Here is a 22,653-nt window from a genome sequence, read left to right on the forward strand (position 1 = left end):
CTTACCCCACTTCTTGTCCCTCCTCCCCCCCCCCCCCCCCCCCCCCCACTGCCCCCCTCCTGCCTTTCCACAATTTATGTTTTCCTACTGTTACAGGTGGATGCCAATGGATGCATTAGTGAAATGATAGTTTATAATGAATTCCATTTGTAACAGCCTCATACCTTTTTTATGAATGTCATTGTTCATACCACATTCCTGAGGTTTGTCCTTGTTGAGAGCTATAGAACAGACTTGGTGACTGAATAAATCAATGAGGGAGAACTGCTTGTTCCTGCCAATCATATGTTCGGTTGTAGTTTATATGAAGATTCATGTACAAATAATTATAGGCATCATTCCTCTTTCTTGTCTATTTCACTTTTCTTTGACAGCAATACAAAACTGAGGATTCAAAATCAAATCACTCCTCAGTTGTTTTTCTTATTTTATTTTGACAATAACATGCATGTCAATCGTGTTTTATTCACTATAAGTAGTTCTTTACACATACACACTTGTATGTTATTAGCTTCATGCAAACTGAAATGTTGCTTGGTGTTAAAAATTGAGACCATTCTCTTATTTTTGTCTGTTTAAAAAAAAAAGTTGTACAGAAATACACAGCTTACTCCTTAATTTACTGCAGGTAGCTCTTCTGGAGACAATGAATAGGGAGCTTAATAGTGTCTAATTGATCTGTTTTAAATTGCAATGTAAAACAGTTTACATTTGTATTTAATGTTTAAATAAATTCTAGCTGCTATTGAAAATCACATGTTAGATGAAAAATTTCTTACAGCATTCAGTTCTTTTCTTCGGCCAAATTTCCAAATTTGGACAACAGTGTCAGCACTAAGTTCAACTCCATTGTCGAAGACCTCCTGCCACACTATGGACTTGGCATTGAGATCTGATGCAATGCCAAGAATCCTTTGTATATAATAACTTTCAAGATATTTGCTTTCTGTAATATTATGCTGATCCATAAAGTCTAAAACATCTTGGTTGCTTTCCCTGAAACATTTTACAGGAATGATGAATTTTGACTAGCATTATTGTACAAAATGTCAATGGAACATATTGAAAATATTAATAATAGACAATAATAATCTTGTACATTCTCCAATATTTATATAAGTAAAGTGTAAATATTGATGACTACGAGTTTTCATCACTATATACATTTAGCATATTTGATTCATATTTCAATTCATATTTAAATATACTAATACTAGAGTTTAAAGGAAACACATTAAATGAAAATTACAAACTATGAAAAATGTTGTATCTGTCAACAACAACATCCAAATAAATTCTTAGACTACAATGTTTATCAGATCATGCCACCACAATGTGCTGCTACTGCAGTGGCTTACACTAAGAGTGGCACTCCAGTCAGTGACACACTCCTGGTTCTAAGTAAAGTTATTTGGTTCTAAATAGTGGTTTCCACAGTGGTGTAAATAGGCCCATACTGCAAAGCACAACCAGATTCATGTGCTTGCTAGCTAGATAATACGTCACTATGCTGCGGCTGCTTCATTGATGACAACTTTTGCATATTCCACAGACTCACCACAGATTATTGTGTTGGCCAGACTCTTGCTTGCTGTTTACCAAGGACTATATCTGAGCTTGGTCCTGTGCAGCTGGACTTACATTTTGTGTAATCCATTATTGTGCTTGGTATTCAATAAACATGACATGCACCACATCACAGCAGTGGTAACAATACTGTACATTCATTCATTCACTCATTGTGTTTGAATCCACAGTGCTACAAGATTGACCCCACAACTCTAGAACTGCTGAAGTTCCTTGAGGAGCAACACCATCAACATATAATCATGAAATACCAAGAAATGCCACCCCCCCCCCCTCCATGAACCATAGACCTTGCTGTTGGTGGGCAGGCTTGCGTGCCTTTGCGTGCCTCAACGATACAGATAGCCGTACTGTAGGTGCAACCACAACGGAGGGGTATCTGTTGAGAGGCCAGACAAATGTGTGGTTCCTGAAGAGGGGCAGCAGCCTTTTCAGTAGTTGCAGGGGCAACAGTCTGGATGATTGGCTGATCTGGCCCTGTAACACTAACCAAAATGGTCTTGCTGTTTTGGTACTGCGAACGGCTGAAAGCAAGGGGAAACTACAGCCGTAATTTTTCCTGAGGGCATGCAGCTTTACTGTATGATTAAATGATGATGGCGTCCTCTTGGGTAAAATATTCCGGAGGTAAAATAGTCCCCCATTCGGATCTCCGGGCGGGGACTACGCCAGAGGACATCGTTATCAGGAGAAATAAATCTGGCATTCTAGGGATCGGAGTGTGGAATGTCAGATCCCTTAATCAGGCAGGTAGGTTAGAAAATTTAAAAAGGGAAATGGATAGGCTAAAGTTAGATATAGTGGGAATTAGTGAAGTTCGGTGGCAGGAGGAACAAGACTTTTGGTCAGGTGAATACAGGGTTACAAATACAAAATCAAATAGGGGTAATGCAGGAGTAGGTTTAATAATGAATAAAAAAATAGGAGTGTGGGTAAGCTACTACAGATGATGAAGAAGTTGACGAAATGTATGATGAAATAAAAGAAATTATTCAGGTAGTGAAGGGAGATGAAAATTTAATAGTCATGGGTGACTGGAATTCGACAGTAGGAAAAGGAAGAGAAGGAAACGTAGTAGGTGAAAATGGATTGGGGCTAAGAAATGAAAGAGGAAGCCGCCTGGTAGAATTTTGCACAGAGCATAACTTAATTATAGCTAACACTTGGTTTAAGAATCACGAAAGAAGGTTATATACATGGAGGAACCCTGGAGATACTAAAAGGTTTCAGATAGATTATATAATGGTAAGACAGAGATTTAGGAACCAGATTTTAAATTGTAAGACATTTCCAGGGGCAGATGTGGACTCTGACCACAATCTATTGGTTATGAACTGTAGATTAAAACTGAAGAAACTGCAAAAAGGTGGGAATTTAAGGAGATGGGACCTGGATAAACTGACTAAACCAGAGGTTGTACAGAGTTTCAGGGAGAGCATAAGGGAACAATTGACAGGAATGGGGAAAAGAAATACAGTAGAAGAAGAATGGGTAGCTTTGAGGAATGAAATAGTGAAGGCAGCAGAGGATCAAGTATATAAAAAGACGAAGGCTAGTAGAAATCCTTGGGCAACAGAAGAGATATTGAATTTAATTGATGAAAGGAGAAAATACAAAAATGCAGCAAGTGAAGCAGGCAAAAAGGAATGCAAACATCTCAAAAATGAAATCGACAGGAAGTGCAAAATGGCTAAGCAGGGATGGCTAGAGGACAAATGTAAGGATGTAGAGGCTTATCTCATTAGGGGTAAGATAGATACTGCCTACAGGAAAATTAAAGATACCTTTGGAGAAAAGAGAACCACTTGCATGAATATCAAGAGCTCAGTTGGAAACCCAGTTCTAAGCAAAGAAGGCAAAGCAGAAAGGTGGAAGGAGTATATAGAGGGTCTATACAGGGGTGAAGTTATGAAGACAATATTACGGAAATGGAAAAGGAGGTAGATGAAGATGAAATGGGAGATATGATACTGCGTGAAGAGTTTGACATAGCACTGAAAGATCTAAGTCGAAACAAGGCCCCGGGAGTAGACAACATTCCATTAGAACTACTGACAGCCTTGGGAGAGCCAGTCCTGCAAAACTCTACCGTCTGGTGAGCAGGATGTATAAGACAGGCGAAATTCCCTCAGACTTCAAGAAGAATATAATATTCCAATCCCAAAGAAAGCAGGTGTTGACAGATGTGAAAATTACCAAACTATCAGTTTAATAAGTCATAGCTGCAAAATACTAATGCGAATTCTTTACAGGCGAATGGAAAAACTGGTAGAAGCCGACCTTGGGGAAGATCAGTTTGGATTCCATAGAAATGTTGGAACACGTGAGGCAATACTGTCCCTACGATTTATCTTAGAAGCTAGATTAAGGAAAGGCAAACCTATGTTTCTAGCATTTGTAGACTTAGAGAAAGCTTTTGACAATGTTGGCTGGAATACTCTCAAATTCTGAAGGTAGCAGGGGTAAAATACAGGGAGCGAAGAGCTATTTACAATTTGTACAGAAAGCAGATGGCAGTTATAAGAGTTTAGGGACATGAAAGGGAAGCAGTGGTTGGGAAGGGAGTGAGACAGGGTTGTAGCCTCTCCCCAATGCTATGCAATCTGTATATTGAGCAAGCAGTGAAGGAAACAAAAGAAAAGTTCGGAGTAGGTATTAAAGTCCATGGAGAAGAAATAAAAACTTTAAGGTTTGCCGAAGACATTGTAATTCTGTCAGAGACAGCAAAGGACTTGGAAGAGCAGTTGAACAGAATGGACAGTGTCTTGAAAGGAGGATATAATATGAACACCAACAAAAGCAAAACAAGAATAATGGAATGTAGTTGAATTAAGTCAGGTGATGCTGCGGGAATTAGATTAGGAAATGAGACACTTAAAGTAGTAAAGGAGGTTTGCTATTTGGGGAGCAAAATAATTGATGATGGTCGAAGTAGAGAGGATATAAAATGTAGACTGGCAATGGCAAGGAAAGAGTTTCTGATGAAGAGAAATTTGTTAACATCGAGTATGATTTAAGTGTCAGGAAGTCGTTTCTGAAAGTATTTGTATGGAGTGTAGCCATGTATGGAAGTGAAACATGGATGATAAATAGTTTAGACAAGAAGAGAATAGAAGCTTTCGAAATGTGGTGCTACAGAAGAATGCTGAAGATTAGATGGGTAGATCACATAAGTAATGAGGAGGTATTGAATAGAATTGGGGAGAAGAGGAGTTTGTGGCACAACTTGACTAGAAGAAGGGATCGGTTGGTAGGACACATTCTGAGGCATCAAGGGATTACCAATTTGGTACTGGAGGGCAGCGTGGAGGGTAAAAATCGTAGAGGGAGACCAAGAGATGAATACACTAAGCATATTCAGAAGGATGGAGGCTGCACTAGGTACTGGGAGATGAAGAGGCTTGCACAGGATAGAGTAGCATGGAGAGCTGCATCAAACCAGTCTCAGGACTGAAGACCACAACGAACAAACCAACAAATGGCATCACTTCTGCAACAGATAGCAGCCATGACTGCTACATCTTCAGCAATATCATTTGGCTATTTTCAAAGTAAATATTCTTAATCATCACATGATGCACCATGTCATATCAGAAAATTAGATACCCATGATGATCCCATCATGGTGTCATTCTCCAGGATTTGTGAAATGCTTACAGAGTGTTATAGTTGCAAATGAGATATATTGTTTTACAGATTAGGATTATCATTGTCAGAAGTTGCCATCTGAATTATATCATGACTGGGTATCAGATGTTAAAGGTTTGATTCATCTTTTTTTGTGTGTGCAAATGAACAATACAAATCCTGATTCCATAATCATGGAGCAGGTTATTTGCTAGACATTAGACAACGAAGTGCCTACCTCAAGCTTTCAAGTTTTTGATCCATCTTGGGATGAAATTCTCATAAATGCAATAAAGTTTCTGCAATGCACATGGCTACATGAGATGACCAACTGGCTCAGCCAGCAAGAAAGCAGGCTACAGTTACAGACAGCAACTGTAAACAACAGATGCTGTGGAAGTACTCCACTGTGGAACAAAATAGATAAATGAGTTCTCCATATTGTAGTTCGATTTCAGAAATCAACCTCTGCCAATTCTAATCACTGTACAGCATCACATACTCACTGCACCGAGTATTATTACCATCTCATACAAAACATATTGTACCACAGCCACACCATGATTAAAAATCTGTTTCTATTGTGCAAAATATGGTCACATTAGCAGTGCTCATAATTCCCGTGCTTCTCTTAAGGGTAAGAAGCTGCACAATGGTGATTCAGTACATAAAATTCTAACTTAAGTCAATCCAGAAATGGGTGATCCACAAAACTTGCTAGACAAAGCAATAGTATTTTAAGTGGGCATAGGAGCTTCTACATCAATTAACAATTGGAATAAGTATTTAGCTCTTGGATCATCTTTCTTTTTCAAGAAAATTGTGATATACAGTGGATATAATTTACAGGTGTGATGAACCTTTCAGGTTGAAGTTTCATATAAGAGTGTTAATGGATTTTCCTTTTTGGTCATTAGTTGGTGGAATACCAACAACATTTTTGGCCGGGATGCTTTCAGTTTATTTCATTCACTTACACATCATGTTGCATAAATTTTGCCATGAAATTAGGTGGTGGTGGTGGTGGTTGTTGGGATGTTTAAGGGGGACTAAACTGCTAAGGTCATCAGCCCCCACATGACATTAGGGATATGGAACAAGTCAAGCTATACCACACACACACACACACACACACACACACACACACACCTATAATTAAGGTAATTACTTCTATCTTGTATGGATCTCATTGTGCTATCTGAATGCTTGTGTAGATTTTTCTACATAGTGCTTCACAGTTATACATGAGCAATCCCAAAAGAAAGGTCTCGAACACATTTGGGATGCAGAGAAACTGTTTGTACAGCTGTTGGCTACTCTTTTGTGATTGGTGTTTCCATTATTCCCAAATAAGAACACACATGTCTTGCTTGGATGTGATTGACAAGAAGTGCAAGGTGGCTAAGCAGGAATGGCTACAGAACAAATGTATGGATTCAGATAGATACTGCCAACAGGAAAATTAAAGGTGACTTTGGAGAAAAGAGAAGACTCTGTATGAATATCAAGGGCTCAGATGGAAAACCTCTCCTACGCAAAGAAAGGAAAACTGAAAGGTGAAAGAAGTATATAAAAGGAATGAAATTAGAGATATGATACTATGAGAAGAATTGGAGAGAGCACGAAAGAGCTCAGTCAAAACAAGGATAGCCGACATTCTGTCAGAATTACTGACAGCCTTGCGACAGCCAGCCATGACAAAACTCTTCCATATGGTGTGCATCATGTATGAGACAGCTGAAATGCCCTCAGACTTAAAAAAGAATGTACTGGCCCCAATTCCAAAGAAAGCAGGTGCTGACAGGTGTGAATATTACTGAACTATCAGTTTAATAAGTCATTGTTGTGAAATGCTAACAAGAATTGGAAAAACATAGAAGCCAACCTCAGGAAACATCATTTTGAATTCCCAAGAAAAGAATGCGTGAGGCAATACTGACCTTATGACTTTTCTTGGAAGACAGATTAAGGAAAGGCAAACCTATGTTTATAGCATTTGTAAACTTAGAGAAGGCATTTGATGATGTTGAATGGAATATTCTCCTTGAAATTCTGAAGGCAGCATGGGTAAAACACAGGGAGCAAAAGGTTATTTACAACTTGTACAGAAACCAGACGACAGTTATAAGAGACCAGGGACATGAAAGGGATGCAATGATTGAGAAGGGAGTGAGATAGAGTTGTAGCCTGTCACTGATATTATTCAATCTGTACATTGAGCAAGCAGTAAAGGAACAACAAGAAAAATTTGTAGTAGGAATTAAAAACATTGACGGTTGCTAATGATATTGTAATGCTGTCAGAAACTGCAAAAGACTTGGAAGAGCAGTTGAACAGAGTGAACAGTGTCTCAGAAGCATAGTACAAGATGAATATCAACAAAATCAAAACCAGGATAATGGAATGTAGTCGAATTAAATCAGGTGATGCTGAGGGAATTAGATTAGGAAATGAGACATTTAAAGTAGTAAATGAGCTTTGCTATTTGGCCAGCAAAATAACAGATGATTGCCAAAGTAGAGAGGATATAAAATGTAGACTGACAATGACAAGAAAAGTGTTTCTAAAGAAGACAAATTTTTTAACATCGATTATACATTTAAGTGTCAGGAAGTGTTTTCTGAAAGTATTTGTTGGAGTGTAGCTGCCATGTACAGAAGTGAAACATTGCTGATAAACAATTTAGACAAGAAGAGAATAGAAGCTTTAGAAATGTGGTGTTACAGAAGAATGCTGAAAATTAGATGGGTGGATCATGTAACTAATGAGGAGAACTGGGGAGAAAAGAAATTTGTGGGACAACCTGGCTAGAGAAAGATTTTTTGGTAGGACAAATTCTGAGACATCAACAGATCACCAATTTAGTACTGGAGGGAAGCATGGCAGATAAAAATCAGAGAAGAAGACCAAAAGATGAACACAGTAAGCACATTCAGTTAAACCTGAGAAACTGTGAGGACAGGCCTACATTGAAACTGGAGGATAAAACTGAGCTATCCTAAGATGAGAGATATGCTATACTGGAATTCAAAATTTAAAGCCGAACATGTATGTACAGAGATTTAAATAAAGGACCAACGTGCATGAGCTCATTTTCATACGATGTCACAGTCGAGAGCACAGCAGATTATTCAGTGTCTAGCACATAATGGTACTTCTCAAAGTCATCCTCATTAATGACCTTATCTTTCATATAGCTAGGTACTCTTAATTTCAACAACCTGATTATGTCTCAGCTTGTAATTGTTTCATCCCAATACCTTGTTTTGTTGCTATACTTTTCAAAGTACTTTCGTAAGCTTCCTCCCTTGGAATTATATACTTCTGGGCTGTAAACCTCAGAATACAGGCATTCCTGAATGCGGGGCAACCAGTATTTAGCAAAAATGCCCTTTTCAACTATTTGATAGTATGATATCTGTCTATCATGTTGTTGGGCCACATTCTGGCATCTCCTTGGGCATGAGAAACAATAAATTGCACTTTTTGCTTTTGTGTCCAGGTACTGGGTGGTGTATTGTGAAAGCTTTTAATAAAAATGACCAGGAAAACGAATCATTTTTCAGTGTTAAATGCCTGAAACTGTTTATGTTTGATAAGACTTTCTACTACCATAACACTCAGCACAGACAGAGCTGCCCCCATAACATTAGCTGGTGTGGGTAGTTCTCTTTGTGGGCTGTAGTTCCCAGTACAGTAATCATACAGGTGTCCATAAGTACCCAAAATGCTTGGTGCATTACTATGTGTTAATTCGATGTACTGTGTTGCCTCCTACCATCTTACTTGACATTTCTCATTCCAGATCAGAAATGCACATTGCTATGTATGTTTTCAATATAATGGAAGGAAACATTCCACGTGGGAAAAATTATATATAAAAACAAAGATGAGGTGACTTACCGAACAAAAGCGCTGGCAGGTCGATAGACACACAAACAAACACAAACATACACACAAAATTCAAGCTTTCGCAACAAACTGTTGCCTCATCAGGAAAGAGGGAAGGAGAGGGGAAGACAAAAGGAAGTGGGTTTTAAGGGAGAGGGTAAGGAGTCATTCCAATCCCGGGAGCGGAAAGACTTACCTTAGGGGGGAAAAAGGACAGGTATACACTCGCACACACGCACATATCCACATGTGTGGATGGATATGTGCGTGTGTGCGAGTGTATACCTGTCCTTTTTTCCCCCTAAGGTAAGTCTTTCCGCTCCCGGGATTGGAATGACTCCTTACCCTCTCCCTTAAAACCCACTTCCTTTTGTCTTCCCCTCTCCTTCCCTCTTTCCTGATGAGGCAACAGTTTGTTGCGAAAGCTTGAATTTTGTGTGTATGTTTGTGTTTGTTTGTGTGTCTATCGACCTGCCAGCGCTTTTGTTCGGTAAGTCACCTCATCTTTGTTTTTATATATAAATATGTATGTTTTCAGTGTGATAGCTCAACTTTTAGTTTTTCATCTGTCTGGTCTGGTTTGTTTTAATCACTTCAGCATCCTGATTGTTACTCAAATCTGTGCTGTTGCTCACTTGCTGGATTGCATCTTTTACCTTCATATTAATGTGATCCTCAGTCACATTGTCTTTCACCTCTAGCCAGTCACTGAACTCTTTCTTGACTTTCGTAGCCTGGTCAGCTAATTGTTGATCACTGTTTTCTTTAGACACTATTGCAAGGTTCTCTATTCACCTATTCAGTTTTTGCACATCATCTTTCAACACTGTATATGTAGACTGTAAAGTTTTTATTTGAGTAGCAGGATTGCTAACTCAATCTGGAAGATTCTGATAAGTCTGTTTCATTTTGGATATTTCGAACTGTACCTTTTTGTACTGATCGTATATTTGTAACATTAGTTCATGTCACACTTGGCTAGCTTCTGTTCAGATGGTCTTTTGCATTCCTTATCGCATTTGGAATTTCTATTCTAGTTGTCTGTACCTTTCTCTGTCATGTTCAGCTAATTTCTGTTCAAATTGCCTGTCCCTTTCTTTACCATGTTTGGCTAATTTATGGTTTAATTGCCTGTTTCTTTCTTTATCTCATTCTTCAAGTATTTGTAATTGTCCAGCAAAAGGATAAGGCAGCAGTGAACATATCATTTCCATTACTGTTCTGTCTGCTTGCAGCCAACTATCCACTAGAGTATATGCTGTCTGAACCACTACTTCTATACTCTTACTAGCAGTAGGTTAAATGGGTTCTGTTCGCCTATTGTGACCTGCCCTCAGCCTAGTACATGCTGTAGCAGTGACTACACTATCACTTTAGGCACTACTTTGACTCAGGTATATTTTCATGTGACACTAAATCTGAAATGAGTCCTGAAAATATTCTACATCCAAATTTTATGATATCTGATCACAGTATACATCTTCACTATAAATAGAATAGCACAAAGTGACATACACAGTTAATAGTTTAAAATATGTCACAGTATCTGAACTTGAATGGTTTACAAAGATAAAATATCCCTTTCTTTCACTTAATGGTTCTCTGTTTCATTTATAACAGGTACAGGATGATATGAAAACAAGTAAAGATCATGGAAACAACTAAGCATCTCTGGGCAAGCATGAAAGAAAAAAACTTTAATCCTAACCATAACAATGGCAATGGAAAAAGGTTTGAGCATCAGCAAGGTAATGGGCGGCCACTGAATGGAAATGTCACCCATGATTTAACTGTAAATGATGTTATTATGATAGATTTAATGCCACAAATAACAACACCCCACAGTGGTGCAGAAGTCGAAACCAATGGCACAATAGCTATGCACCACAGTAGAACACAAATGTAGAGTCATCATGTGACAATAACAATGCATAGCAAAATGATGAAAGGAATTCAGGGCAGAATGTGAATAAAAATCAACCACAATTGCCTGAATCAAACCAGAATGTGCAAATAGTGGAGGTGATGGATAAAAACCATCTGGGCCCCTCATGGCTAACAAACTAAATTCAACCGCAATATTCTACCCACTGTTGGTCGATGGATGGAGAGGGGCACACCTCCTTGCAGGCATGAAAACATAGACATGCTGTTCTACAACAATGGCATTGCTACGCAGAAACAACTGCTAACAGAACAACACAAGCACAAAAGCACTGAAGCTGAGTTGTTACAAACAATTATAAAAGTAAAAATAGGTAGCATTCCTGTGGATGAGTACATAGATACAGGAGAGACAGCCAGTGTCCTAAGTTATAACGTATTCAAAGTGATAAGTTGGGCACAGAAACTGTACATATTCAGTACAAAACTGTAAGGTGCGTGGAGCCACTGGCTCACAGTCTCAAATTATTAAGCAGCTGGTGCAGGTGGAGATGAGAATGAGAGGAGAAGCCACAAAATGCTCTTTTCTCATGGTAAAAGAATTGTCAGTGGCCTGCATTCTGGCATGTGATTTCCTTCATGAGAAAAAGGCTTGATTTGATCTTCTGGATGAGGAATTTGCTATAGAATACAGAGGGAGGAGAATTGCACTGGATATGGTATGAAATGGAGCAATATGTGGCAAATAATGTGAGAGTATCCAGACAAAGTGCAAGGGGCTGCAAACACTACAGATCAGTACCAACTTATCAGACAAAGATTATTATTATTCAGAAACTGAAGAAAAGGATAAGCTTGGTAGACTGAAATTAATTAGCTCCAAGGTGAAGGAATCAGATTACTCAAATAGCACACAAGCAGTATTATCTAACTCAGCTATTAATGGAATACCTAGAAATCTTTTCTGAAAGGCCAGGTTCAATTAAAGTATGTACCTTGAGGTTTTGCTCCATGAAACATTTTCTCACACCACATATTCCATCCCGAGGACTGAGAAAGAAGTTGTTAGTAAGGAAATGTGGAAAATGGTATAATGGGGAATCAAAGAGAAACGTGCATAAACTGTAAATTGCCAGTTATGGACCCAGTGTTGCTAAAAAGCATCCTAAGTCATCAATGCTTAAATAAAAGGAACAAGAAGTGGCAAATGATTTATTCAGATCCTTATAAGATAGTTGACATACCACACAATTGTAGCTATTTTTTGGCAGATTTGGAAGCTAATAAGATAAATAGACTGTACCATTACATAGATTTTAAGATGTGTATTCATTAATACATACAGGTCATCACCACCATCATCATCAGTGTTCTGCCAAAAGACAGGTTTTCACATGGTAGTTCTCCAGGCTGTCCGGTCTTCTGCCATCCTCTTCAGGTCTGCTTAATTTCCTCTTCCCTTTATGTTGTCTATCATCTTGTGTCTCCTTCTACCTCTCAGTCTTCTCCCACAAACCAATCCTTCCAAAGCATCTGCTAGCAAGCACTGCCTTCTCAATGAATGTCCCAACCAGTTCTTTCTCCTTTCTCTTACAACCTTCAGCAGACATCTCTCACCAACCCTTTCTAATACTCTTTCATTACTCACTCTTTCCATCCAGCTTATTCTCTCCATTCTCCTCCACATCCACATCTCAAATGCTTCTAACCTTTTTTCATCCTCTCATCTCAGCGTCCATGTTTCTGCCCCACACAGTGCCACACTCCAGATAAAACATTTGCCAAGCCTTTTCCTTAGACCTTCATCTAATTTGCCATATAAGAGTCTCCCCTTTCTGTGGAATTCCTCCTTCACTATGGCAATTTGAGTTTTCACCTCCAGATGACATCTCAAATTTTATATTCCTAGATATTTAAATGCACTTCCTTGGCTAATGGTAGATTCTCCTATTTTAATATTCTCTTTGCTTTTGCTGTGTTTATTTACATCCCATATTCCACGTCCACTCACTTTCTGCCAGTAACACCATGTCATCAGCAAATCTTATACATTCTGTTCTCTTTCCACCAATACACATTCCTCTTTTCCCATCTAACCCTTTCGCAATAATCTCTACAAGGTATGCGTTAAACAACAGTGGGGAAAGGCAACAATCTTGCCTAACACCTTGTCCAATGCTGCTTCCTTCTGATATTTCATTTCCAATACTTATACTTACTTTCTGGTGTAAATATAGATTCTGTATCAGTTGTCTCTCTTTCCAATCTACTCCTTTCCTCTTCAAAATATCCATCAGCTTGTTCCACTGAACTCTGTCAAAAGCCTTTTCTAAATCTATAAAAACAGCAAAGATTTCTCTACCTTTTTCCATATATCTTTCCCCTATAGTTCTTAACAGGCTAACAGCATGTCTTGTTCCTTTTCCTCTTCTAAATCCGAACTGCTCCTCTGCGATCCCTCTATCCAACTTGCCATATAGCCATCTATTCAACACACCCAGCAAGACTTTAGCTGAATGAGAAATTAGGCTGATGGTCCGATGCTCTTCACAGATACAGTAGACACAGAATTTTCCTTGCTTTGTTATGTCATGTTTGTGTTTAGTATGTAAGTGTTTGAAGAATTTTCATTTTTATAGTAGTTGTAAATGACTAGTAGTAACTTCACTGCTTATGAATTACCTAGCAAGAATGCAAAATGCATCTCTGCAAATAAGTTTGTACTTGACAGAGGATTAAATGCTTCAAGGATATCAACAGAAAGTAACTTCATATTTCTGTTGTGAGATAATGGACTGAAGTAAAAGGAAAGAAGTTAAACAATGAAGGAGACCGTAAATAGAATTTTTCATTTATCTTTCATTTTTGGTTTAGCAGTCATCACTTAAAAGAATAGGTGTACAAGCATTTTAGAACATTTTATATGTTATGTGTTATCCAGTTATGCTAACTGTACAAGAATAAAGGCTCAGACAGAATTATGGAGAAGGAAGATCATGTGTGTGGCATATTAGGACCTTAAAAGCACCATGAGTCATCTCTGATGATATTGGGATTTCAAGTGTAAAAGAGATATCAGATTTAGATGAAGTCATGCCATTTGAGTGCATGCTTTTGCATAATTGTGGAACTATCTCAATTTAACTTTGTTGTAGGAACTGTGGCTCACTTTTTTATTTTTTATTTTTTTATAAATGAAGAACATATGCAGTGGTGCTATAGGTTAATGACAGCAGTAAATGAGAGCATGATATTTTAATTAACAAATATAAGTGAGAATTATTGTAAAGTTAGGTCAGAGTCTGGATACCAGTCCTGTGGGTCAATTGATCAGAAAAACTTGACATGTGGTGCTAAGAAGTCAAAGGAAATATAAATAAATACATACACTGATATTCACACTGTATCAAAATATGAACTATTTCATGTGAATGAAACTGACATTGAAAAAAATGGTGAAAATGATTAATTTGTGTGAACATGGATTTTACTTGCAAAATGTGTTAGTGACAGCAATCAGAATGAATGGTTTTGAGCTAACTGTAACTGTAAATTAACAGTAGTTAGTGGTAGAACAAAGTGTAGTTTTGAACATTAGCCAGTATAATGTGCAAACTGTGGTGAGATGTCAGTATACAAGCAGAAAGTGTTCAGGAAAAGACAATGGAGATTGGAAATAATGTGTCCATTGATGCTTCAATCTGTCCTGATAATGCAAAGTGTAATTGTGTAAACTGTAGTGAAAGTGCTACACAAAAACAGTGTTACTTTACTACAGTCAAAATCTAAGAGCCAATGTGTTTGGAATGGATGGAACTCATTCAGTACAACAATGTGCAGTCCTGTCTTACACTGGATGCTGAATGAATGAATGATGCACATCTGCAGCATAAATGTTTCTGAGAGAGTGTTCATGCTCATACAGCCACTGTAGCCGGATGCTTATGTAGTGCCTACTCTGTGACAAATGCTGTGTTTTACAAAGGCTAATGAGGGCATCAATCCTTAACAAACTATTTGTGGATTTGTTATTGAATGAAACAAGCAAAGCAACCATGTTACAGACTGTAAGATGAACTGTAGTGCTGAACACTGGAGTGGAGGACAGTGCCTACATGACCTGGCTGACAGAGCTCCACCCTTGCAGCTGTGAGACTGTGGGTCCGGGTTTCGAGACCTGACAGTGTGTTCATGCTGGGCATTACATCAACATACAGCAACAGGTTCAAGCTGCCACACCTCCACCCTACAGTAACTTCCAACAGTGTTTGATGAAATCCTATGACACTTCGAGATGACAGTAGTTGGTTAAAATTAATAATTTGAACACGATTTTATAACTCTATGAGGAAATTTTTTGAAACCTAAATGATCAAAAGACTGAAATATAAAGCCTTTAAATTGATGAAATTCTGTTGTTTTCAAAGTTGTCCACTGTAAGGAATGTTTGTACTGATATTAATTGTAAAAGCTTCATTTTTTTAATCTTATTCAAATTTTGTTCTAGAATCTAAAATAGGTGGAGAATGAGGACCATATGTCTGCTCTGCTGGGTTTTCTTGTCCAAAGGGAGGAGCATAAAACTCAAATAGTTCCCAGAATACCATAATATGCAGGCTGCCCCAGCACTGTAAGGAATTGTACAGAACCTGTGAACAACTGTAAAATTTTGTACTGATACAGTGTTAATGAACTGTATTATAAAACTGGAGATGACGAAAGTGTTATGAAAAGGTGGTCAAGTATATCTATGTATAAACACTGTTCTAAGTGAAAGAGACACTTAGGTGGAATGCTAGGCACAGACATTTGACTAGTATACTGCATTCGAGGGGTCATTATAGCATCCCCAAATGAGAGGAAAGGATATGTGAATATGAATCCCAGTGGGATAATTTATTTACAGTTTTTCATGATTTTTTTTTTTTTTCGCCTTGTAAGAAACATTTCATGGCAAAGTGAAATCTGAAAAAAAACTGAATCACAGTCAAATGCAGGTAAACAATATGTGCACTGAACACTATAACTATGAAGCATTATACTTGGGAAGGGTACTATGTAACATTATCTTTTTTCTTTTTGCTATAAAGAAGTGAGATCAGTAGCCACCATCTCTCGCTCATGTTTTGCTTCATGCCCAATGCAATCACTGTATCTGATGAAGTGAGCCTGAAGTGTAAATTTGTATACTTAAGGGTTAATATATGTATCAGACATTAATTCAGTTACCATTTATAGAAACCTTGCATCCTCCATGTCATGATTTTAACTATTACAACATTTCTAGCATTTTCTAACTGCAGCACCACCAGTTAACAGAGTGGTGGTGACAATACTCCGCCGTTATGCAGCAAATTCAAGTTTATTGAAGTCTTACTTTTAGACTTTTTTGATAACAGCAGAAAACTATCTAAAATTATTTCACTTAAGTGTGTCTATCAGAGCTTCAAGATATTTTTCAGGTTTTCCATGTCCTTACAGTTTTTCATATCCAAGTTACAAACAGCATCTTTGGCCTATACTGTTGATAGTGATTTAAATACCTGTAATATAAATTATGTTCAGCCATTAATGGTGGAAATGATTTTAACTAATGTTTGAAAATAATATTCAGAATTATATTCACTTTTAAAATTCTTATTACGCTCTTGTGTAATGGAAGCCAGACCACAGTAGAAAGTTATTTTTCTCAAACATTAGGCAGGCTTGTAGTCAGATTAATATTAAACAAACCAATATGATGAAAGAGGAAATAGAGGGCAGGTTGTGTGCTGTGCCCAAAGAGCCCAGTGGGTACAGGCAATATTTTCAGATTCAAGTCTTGTTGTGTCATACAATTTTGATCTACCAGGAAGTTTTAAATCAGCAAACACTCTGCTGAAGAATGAAAAATCATTATAGGTACATGAAGTTTATTTTTAGAATTTACAGTTTGTTTGTATTGGGTCACTCAAAATCTTCAGATATGTCTTAGCTGGGCTGTTCCATACTATCTCATAAGAGAACAAGAAATGAAATAATATATTATATCCAACCATTGTCTTTGCAATAAAAAAGAAGTCCAAAAAACCATTTGATAATTCTCCAAAAAATATTATTTGTGATAACCTTTCTCTGCAGACTATAAATGTATAGTTTTACTTGTTGAATATTACATAGAATATCTGCATTTATGAATTCTGCACTACACAACATTTTCCCTATTTACAGCAAGTGTAGCTACTGTTGACAGCACACTGCTCATAACTCTAATCCAATAGTCCATGCGGGTGTAGCAACTGTTGATATAGTGATCTCTTTATAAGATATTTGTCACAGAATGCAGCAATCACATCACTATCAACTCTGATTCTCAATTAGCAAGAAAATCCACATAGCGTGCATGGATATTTTGTTTTAAGTAGTTGATGAATTATGCAAAAAAATTCTCAGACCGTTCATTTTCTGTGTTAGGTTGTGCAAAAAACATATGAGCCAGATTCACATTAAGCTGAATGCTTTTCCCAGCTATGCCCAATCTCGACCCATACCCCAAATTCTCCATAACAGAGTTAAGATGGAATCTGACTGCTTACAGGAATGAAACATCATTATGTAAATCTCACCCAGCTCCTGCATGGAGGACTTCAGGGCAGTAAACTCTTTAAGCTGTTGAGGAAGCATTCCTGATTCCCAACATGACTTCTTTTCCAAATATAATGAGTTGAATGCTACACCAAGATCAATCCATTTGACACATAGTTACAATCCCCATTGCATCCACAGTCTCAACAGGTTTTAAACACAACATTATGTTTACATCAATTACAAAGGTTCCCATTTGGGATTTACAGGACACCTACCACCTTTCAGCACTATGTAGAACATCTTATCAGCAGTATTCCTGTATGTTTCAATTATCCTGACTAAATAATTGTCATGTGTGCTAACACATGCACACATCTGCAGAATGCATGCATGCTGTTCACTACATTGCAAAATGTAGGTCTGAAATGCAATGTACCATAAATAAAATTCACTTTTTCTAACACTCTGTGGGATATCTAAGTTGCATAATCGGCAACAAGATTATTCTTGCTAACTGACAGCATATACAAGCCAATGAAAGCATACCTTCACCTTGTAATCTGAAGGAACTAAATCATCCATGGGATAAGTAAACTATTCCAGTACATTAATTGCCAATGTAGCACAGATCTCACACCCAACCAACGTATTTTGGAAGAAAGTTGCAATGTTTGTGTGGTCACTGGAATTTGACAAAACATTTCAGTCCAGCAAACAAGCATGAAAACCTGCAGATTGTCAAGTCCCATACTCTGCAGGCTCTGGGCAGTTTTGTCACACAGTGAACAAGACAGCTATGAGCACACCAATGTGTAGGCATCCAAGATTTTGAACTTAGCTTGGCAGAATTATGAGCAAATAGGAAAAAAAGGGCCTGGTGATTATTTATTTACCTCTGTGGTATCAAGTTTCACCTAGAGGTAGACCAGAAGGCTCTGTTGGCACTGTTTGCTCCTAGATCTTCATTTTCAGATAATACAGCTCAGCACTTACACTGATGGGCTCTGATCTTATAAATCTATGGCTCTTACTTTGAGTACAAGCCTACCAGCCATCATGCCAATCTGCAAGAAGATCCTTGCTCATTATTTTGTCTATTGTAAAGACTGTATGACCCATAGTAAGCTATTCCCCTGGATAGTTTACCTCCATGGCCCCGAACATCCCACACTTGGAAACTGGTTGACATTGACTTCAAAGACCCCATTTTTAACACATTGTGGCTTTCAGTCATGGACTAATTTTCAAAATTCCCACATATTCTACAACAACAGAGGCCACAATTAAGCACTGACTTAAGTCATAACCATCGAGGGTCAGGTCAGTAGTAATGGGTAGTGCTTCCCACTTCATGCCTGCCTCCTTCAAAATGTTTTGTGAACAACATATCATCCACTACATCTTTTCTGTCCCTTCCTATCCACAACCCATGGGAATACAGAGTGGCTGGTGGCATTTTTAAGGACAGAATGAAGACAACAATCCAGTTGATATCAACTGAGGGTATCCTAATAATATTTTTAAGCACATTGAACCACATACAGGGTGAAATGAAGGTGCTGTCAAAACCATCTTCCACATAAAAAGCACTTGTCGGGGCTTCCTGGTTCTTACAGCCCTCAACCCAGACCTCAAGTGTGTCATCTTCTAGCACCACCAGATCGCCCCTCAGCAGCAGCAGTGTGGCAGCAACTACCTCATAATTACAGGATTTCATGGCCTGTATTTGAATTTTTGGAGATATTTGTTTTATGGTCATTAGACCTTGGTCCAAGGCATATTTCTCTGCCTAATATTTCATCTGCCAATTCTGGAGACATTACCATAGGCCACAAAGATTCAGCAAGTAGTTAAAGCGGCTATAAAGACTCAAAAAAAAAAAAAAAAAAAAAAAAAAAAAACAGTTACAATCTGAAACAAGCTCTGTAAGCCAAACTGTTTATACGTATCCAGGTAATGGTGTGTTATGTCATCAGACCATTGCTTAAGATCATGGAGTCATGCTGGTCCCAGTTATGGATCTTTATTTAGTACTGACACCCAGAAGTTGTCTAATTTCAATCCTCCTCCTTTTGTGTTAAAATTGCTTTTGTGATTATCAACTTTTATGGCTTCTCTGGTACATCTTACTACAGTAATGATACCTCTCGGTGAAACCATGGTATCAGAGAAATGAATTTTATAGTCCCCTGGTCTGGATGCATGTTCAGTTACTTCTGATTTCTCCATGTTGCCCAGGTAAAAATTATTCTTGGTGTTGCTTAAGACAGGTGTTAATGTTTCTTTTGTACCTCCTATGCATATGGCATGTGCAAATCCCTTGCAGATTCCACAGTTCTGTCCACTGGTCACAGGGATCATGGCTCCAACATTCAATCACTCCTGGCAGTGCCATCACTGTGCTGGGAGGCTGAATCACCTCAGTGACCTACCTCCCTGTGAGGGGTGTTGAGATGGAGAAATCTTAACTCACAGAATCCAAGATAGTAATCCTTCCTCCATGTCAGAGACAGCACAAGTTGGCCCAAATCCACCACATGTGCTATCTCAGGAAAGTAGGGATGCTGTATCCATCAATGACAGTGGCAGCAACTCAGATGTTGATGGCTTTCACATCTCACTACTGGTCATGTCCCTATTGTGCCGGGCGAAAATACAGTCACAGGTACAATGGTTGATTCTTCGGTTTGGTCTGGGAGGAGATTGCATGGAAGTACAACATAAAAATATTAGTTCACTTTAATAAGTACAGGGTTATTACAAATGATTGAAGCGATTTCACAGCTCTACAATAACTTTATTATTTGAGATATTTTCACAATGCTTTGCACACACATACAAAAACTCAAAAAGTTTTTTTAGGCATTCACAAATGTTCGATATGTGCCCCTTTAGTGATTCGGCAGACATCAAGCCGATAATCAAGTTCCTCCCACACTCGGCGCAGCATGTCCCCATCAATGAGTTCGAAAGCATCGTTGATGCGAGCTCGCAGTTCTGGCACGTTTCTTGGTAGAGGAGGTTTAAACACTGAATCTTTCACATAACCCCACAGAAAGAAATCGCATGGGGTTAAGTTGGGAGAGCGTGGACGCCATGACATGAATTGCTGATCACGATCTCCACCACGACCAATCCATCGGTTTTCCAATCTCCTGTTTAAGAAATGCCGAACATCATGATTGAAGTGGGGTGGAGCACCATCCTGTTGAAAGATGAAAATAGCTCCCTGCTTGCTTTATTCGTTGACTTCTGTGGGCTACGCGTGAAACTTGCCCACACGCGTTCAACCGTTTCTTCGCTCACTGCAGGCCAACCTGTTGATTTCCCCTTACAGAGGCATCCAGAAGCTTTAAACTGCGCATACCATCGCCAAATGGAGTTAGCAGTTGGTGGATCTTTGTGAACTTCGTCCTGAAGTGTCGTTGCACTGTTATGACTGACTGATGTGAGTGCATTTCAAGCACGACATATGCTTTCTCAGCTCCTGTCGCCACTTTGTCTCACTGCGCTCTTGAGCGCTCTGGCGGCAGAAACCTGAAGTGCAGCTTCAGCCGAACAAAACTTTATGAGTTTTTCTACGTATCTGTAGTGTGTCGTGACCATATGTCAATGAATGGAGCTACAGTGAATTTATGAAATCGCTTCAATCATTTGTAATAGCCCTGTATAGGTATGACAGTTTACTTAAGTTGGTACAACGCATTTCCACAGGAATGTTCTGAATATTTATGACTGTCCCTGAATATTAAAGTATTAGACAAATTACAGTATCAGACAAATTTGCAAGACTCTTCACTTGAAGTATAACTGACATAATGTTCACATTAGGTCCTGCCTAAGAATTTAGTACACTGGTGGCCTACCTAAGACAATCCTGTCACCTTGATCATTGACTGCGAACTGGGCTGAGTGTTCCTCTGCTCAGCTGCAGGTAGACCATCAATTGCAGTGGTATAGTGAAACTCTATGAAGTTTGACTACACCAGAATTCTCATTCATCATTGTGGCATGCAGTGACTAATCCCTCTGTGGTTTCATTGCGAGGTTTGCCATCCCATTCTTCGGATGACATTACTGCTCCACTCTGCCAGCTTACACAGAGATTGGTAATCCAAGCAGCAGATGTACCGACTGGTCGCTAGTGTGGTGATGAGATGGCAGCCAGTGGTTTATGGGTTGACATAAGAAGGGCTGCACAGCAAGGGACAAACAGTTTTGTGTGCTTTCTCACTAGATATTATTTTGTCACGCCCTTTACACATCACCAACAGGTATTCTTGCACATTCCACTGACTTGCTACAGCTTGCACATTCCACTGACTTGCTGCAGATGTTCATGTTGGTCAGATTCTTGCTTGCTGTTAAACCTGATTACTAAGTGTCAATTAATGACACAATGAAGAATAATGAAGATGTAGAGAGACAGGAATTTGGGAGTGAGGGTTCAGCTACTCTGCTGATTCCCTTTCACTGTAAGCAAGGGAACATGAAAATCACTTGGAGATTGGTAGGACACCCTTAGGTGTTACAAACAATATCATGAAAAGGAAAGTTGCTACTCACCATACAGTGGAGATGCTGAATCACAGATAGCCACAACAAAAGGCTGTCACAAATAAAGCTTTCGGCCATAAAGGCCTTCATCAACAATAGACACACACACACACACATGCACAAACTCTCTCTCTCTCTCTCTCTCTCTCTCTCTCTCTATCTATCTATCTATCTATCTTTCCCCCCCTCTCACGCAAATACAATTCCCATGAGTGCAGTCTCAGGCAGAGTTGCATTTGCGTGAATGTGTGTGTGTGTGTGTGTGTGTGTGTGTGTGTGTGTGTGTGTGTGTGTCTTGTTGATGACAAAGGCCTTTATGGCTGAAAGCTTTATTTGTGGCAGTCTTTTTGCTCTGGCTATCTGTGACTTAGCATCTCCACTATCTGATGAGTAGCAACTTTCCTTTTCATAATATTATTACATTCCATCCTGGATTTTCCATTGCTTGGTTCTACAAACTAAACCTTGTGAAAGCCCATAAGAGCTGTACTTTGCAGAAGCCATGTTTGCAAACCTTGCCACATGAAACTCACCAGCATT

The 22,653-nt window shown here is 38.6% G+C and overlaps 1 protein-coding gene across 1 annotated transcript in view; it reads right to left on the bottom strand.

Moving 5' to 3' along the window:
- LOC124615852 (beta-hexosaminidase subunit beta-like) overlaps positions 1-22,653 on the bottom strand; it is a 171,253-nt gene that overhangs the window by 26,178 nt on the left and 122,422 nt on the right. The window contains exon 7 of the mRNA XM_047144008.1: positions 780-996. Within this exon, the coding sequence (XP_046999964.1) occupies positions 780-996 (217 nt within the window). The remainder of the gene's footprint in view (positions 1-779; positions 997-22,653) is intronic.

This window comes from Schistocerca americana, chromosome 5, assembly GCF_021461395.2.
Source record: "Schistocerca americana isolate TAMUIC-IGC-003095 chromosome 5, iqSchAmer2.1, whole genome shotgun sequence".
NCBI lineage: Eukaryota > Metazoa > Arthropoda > Insecta > Orthoptera > Acrididae > Schistocerca > Schistocerca americana.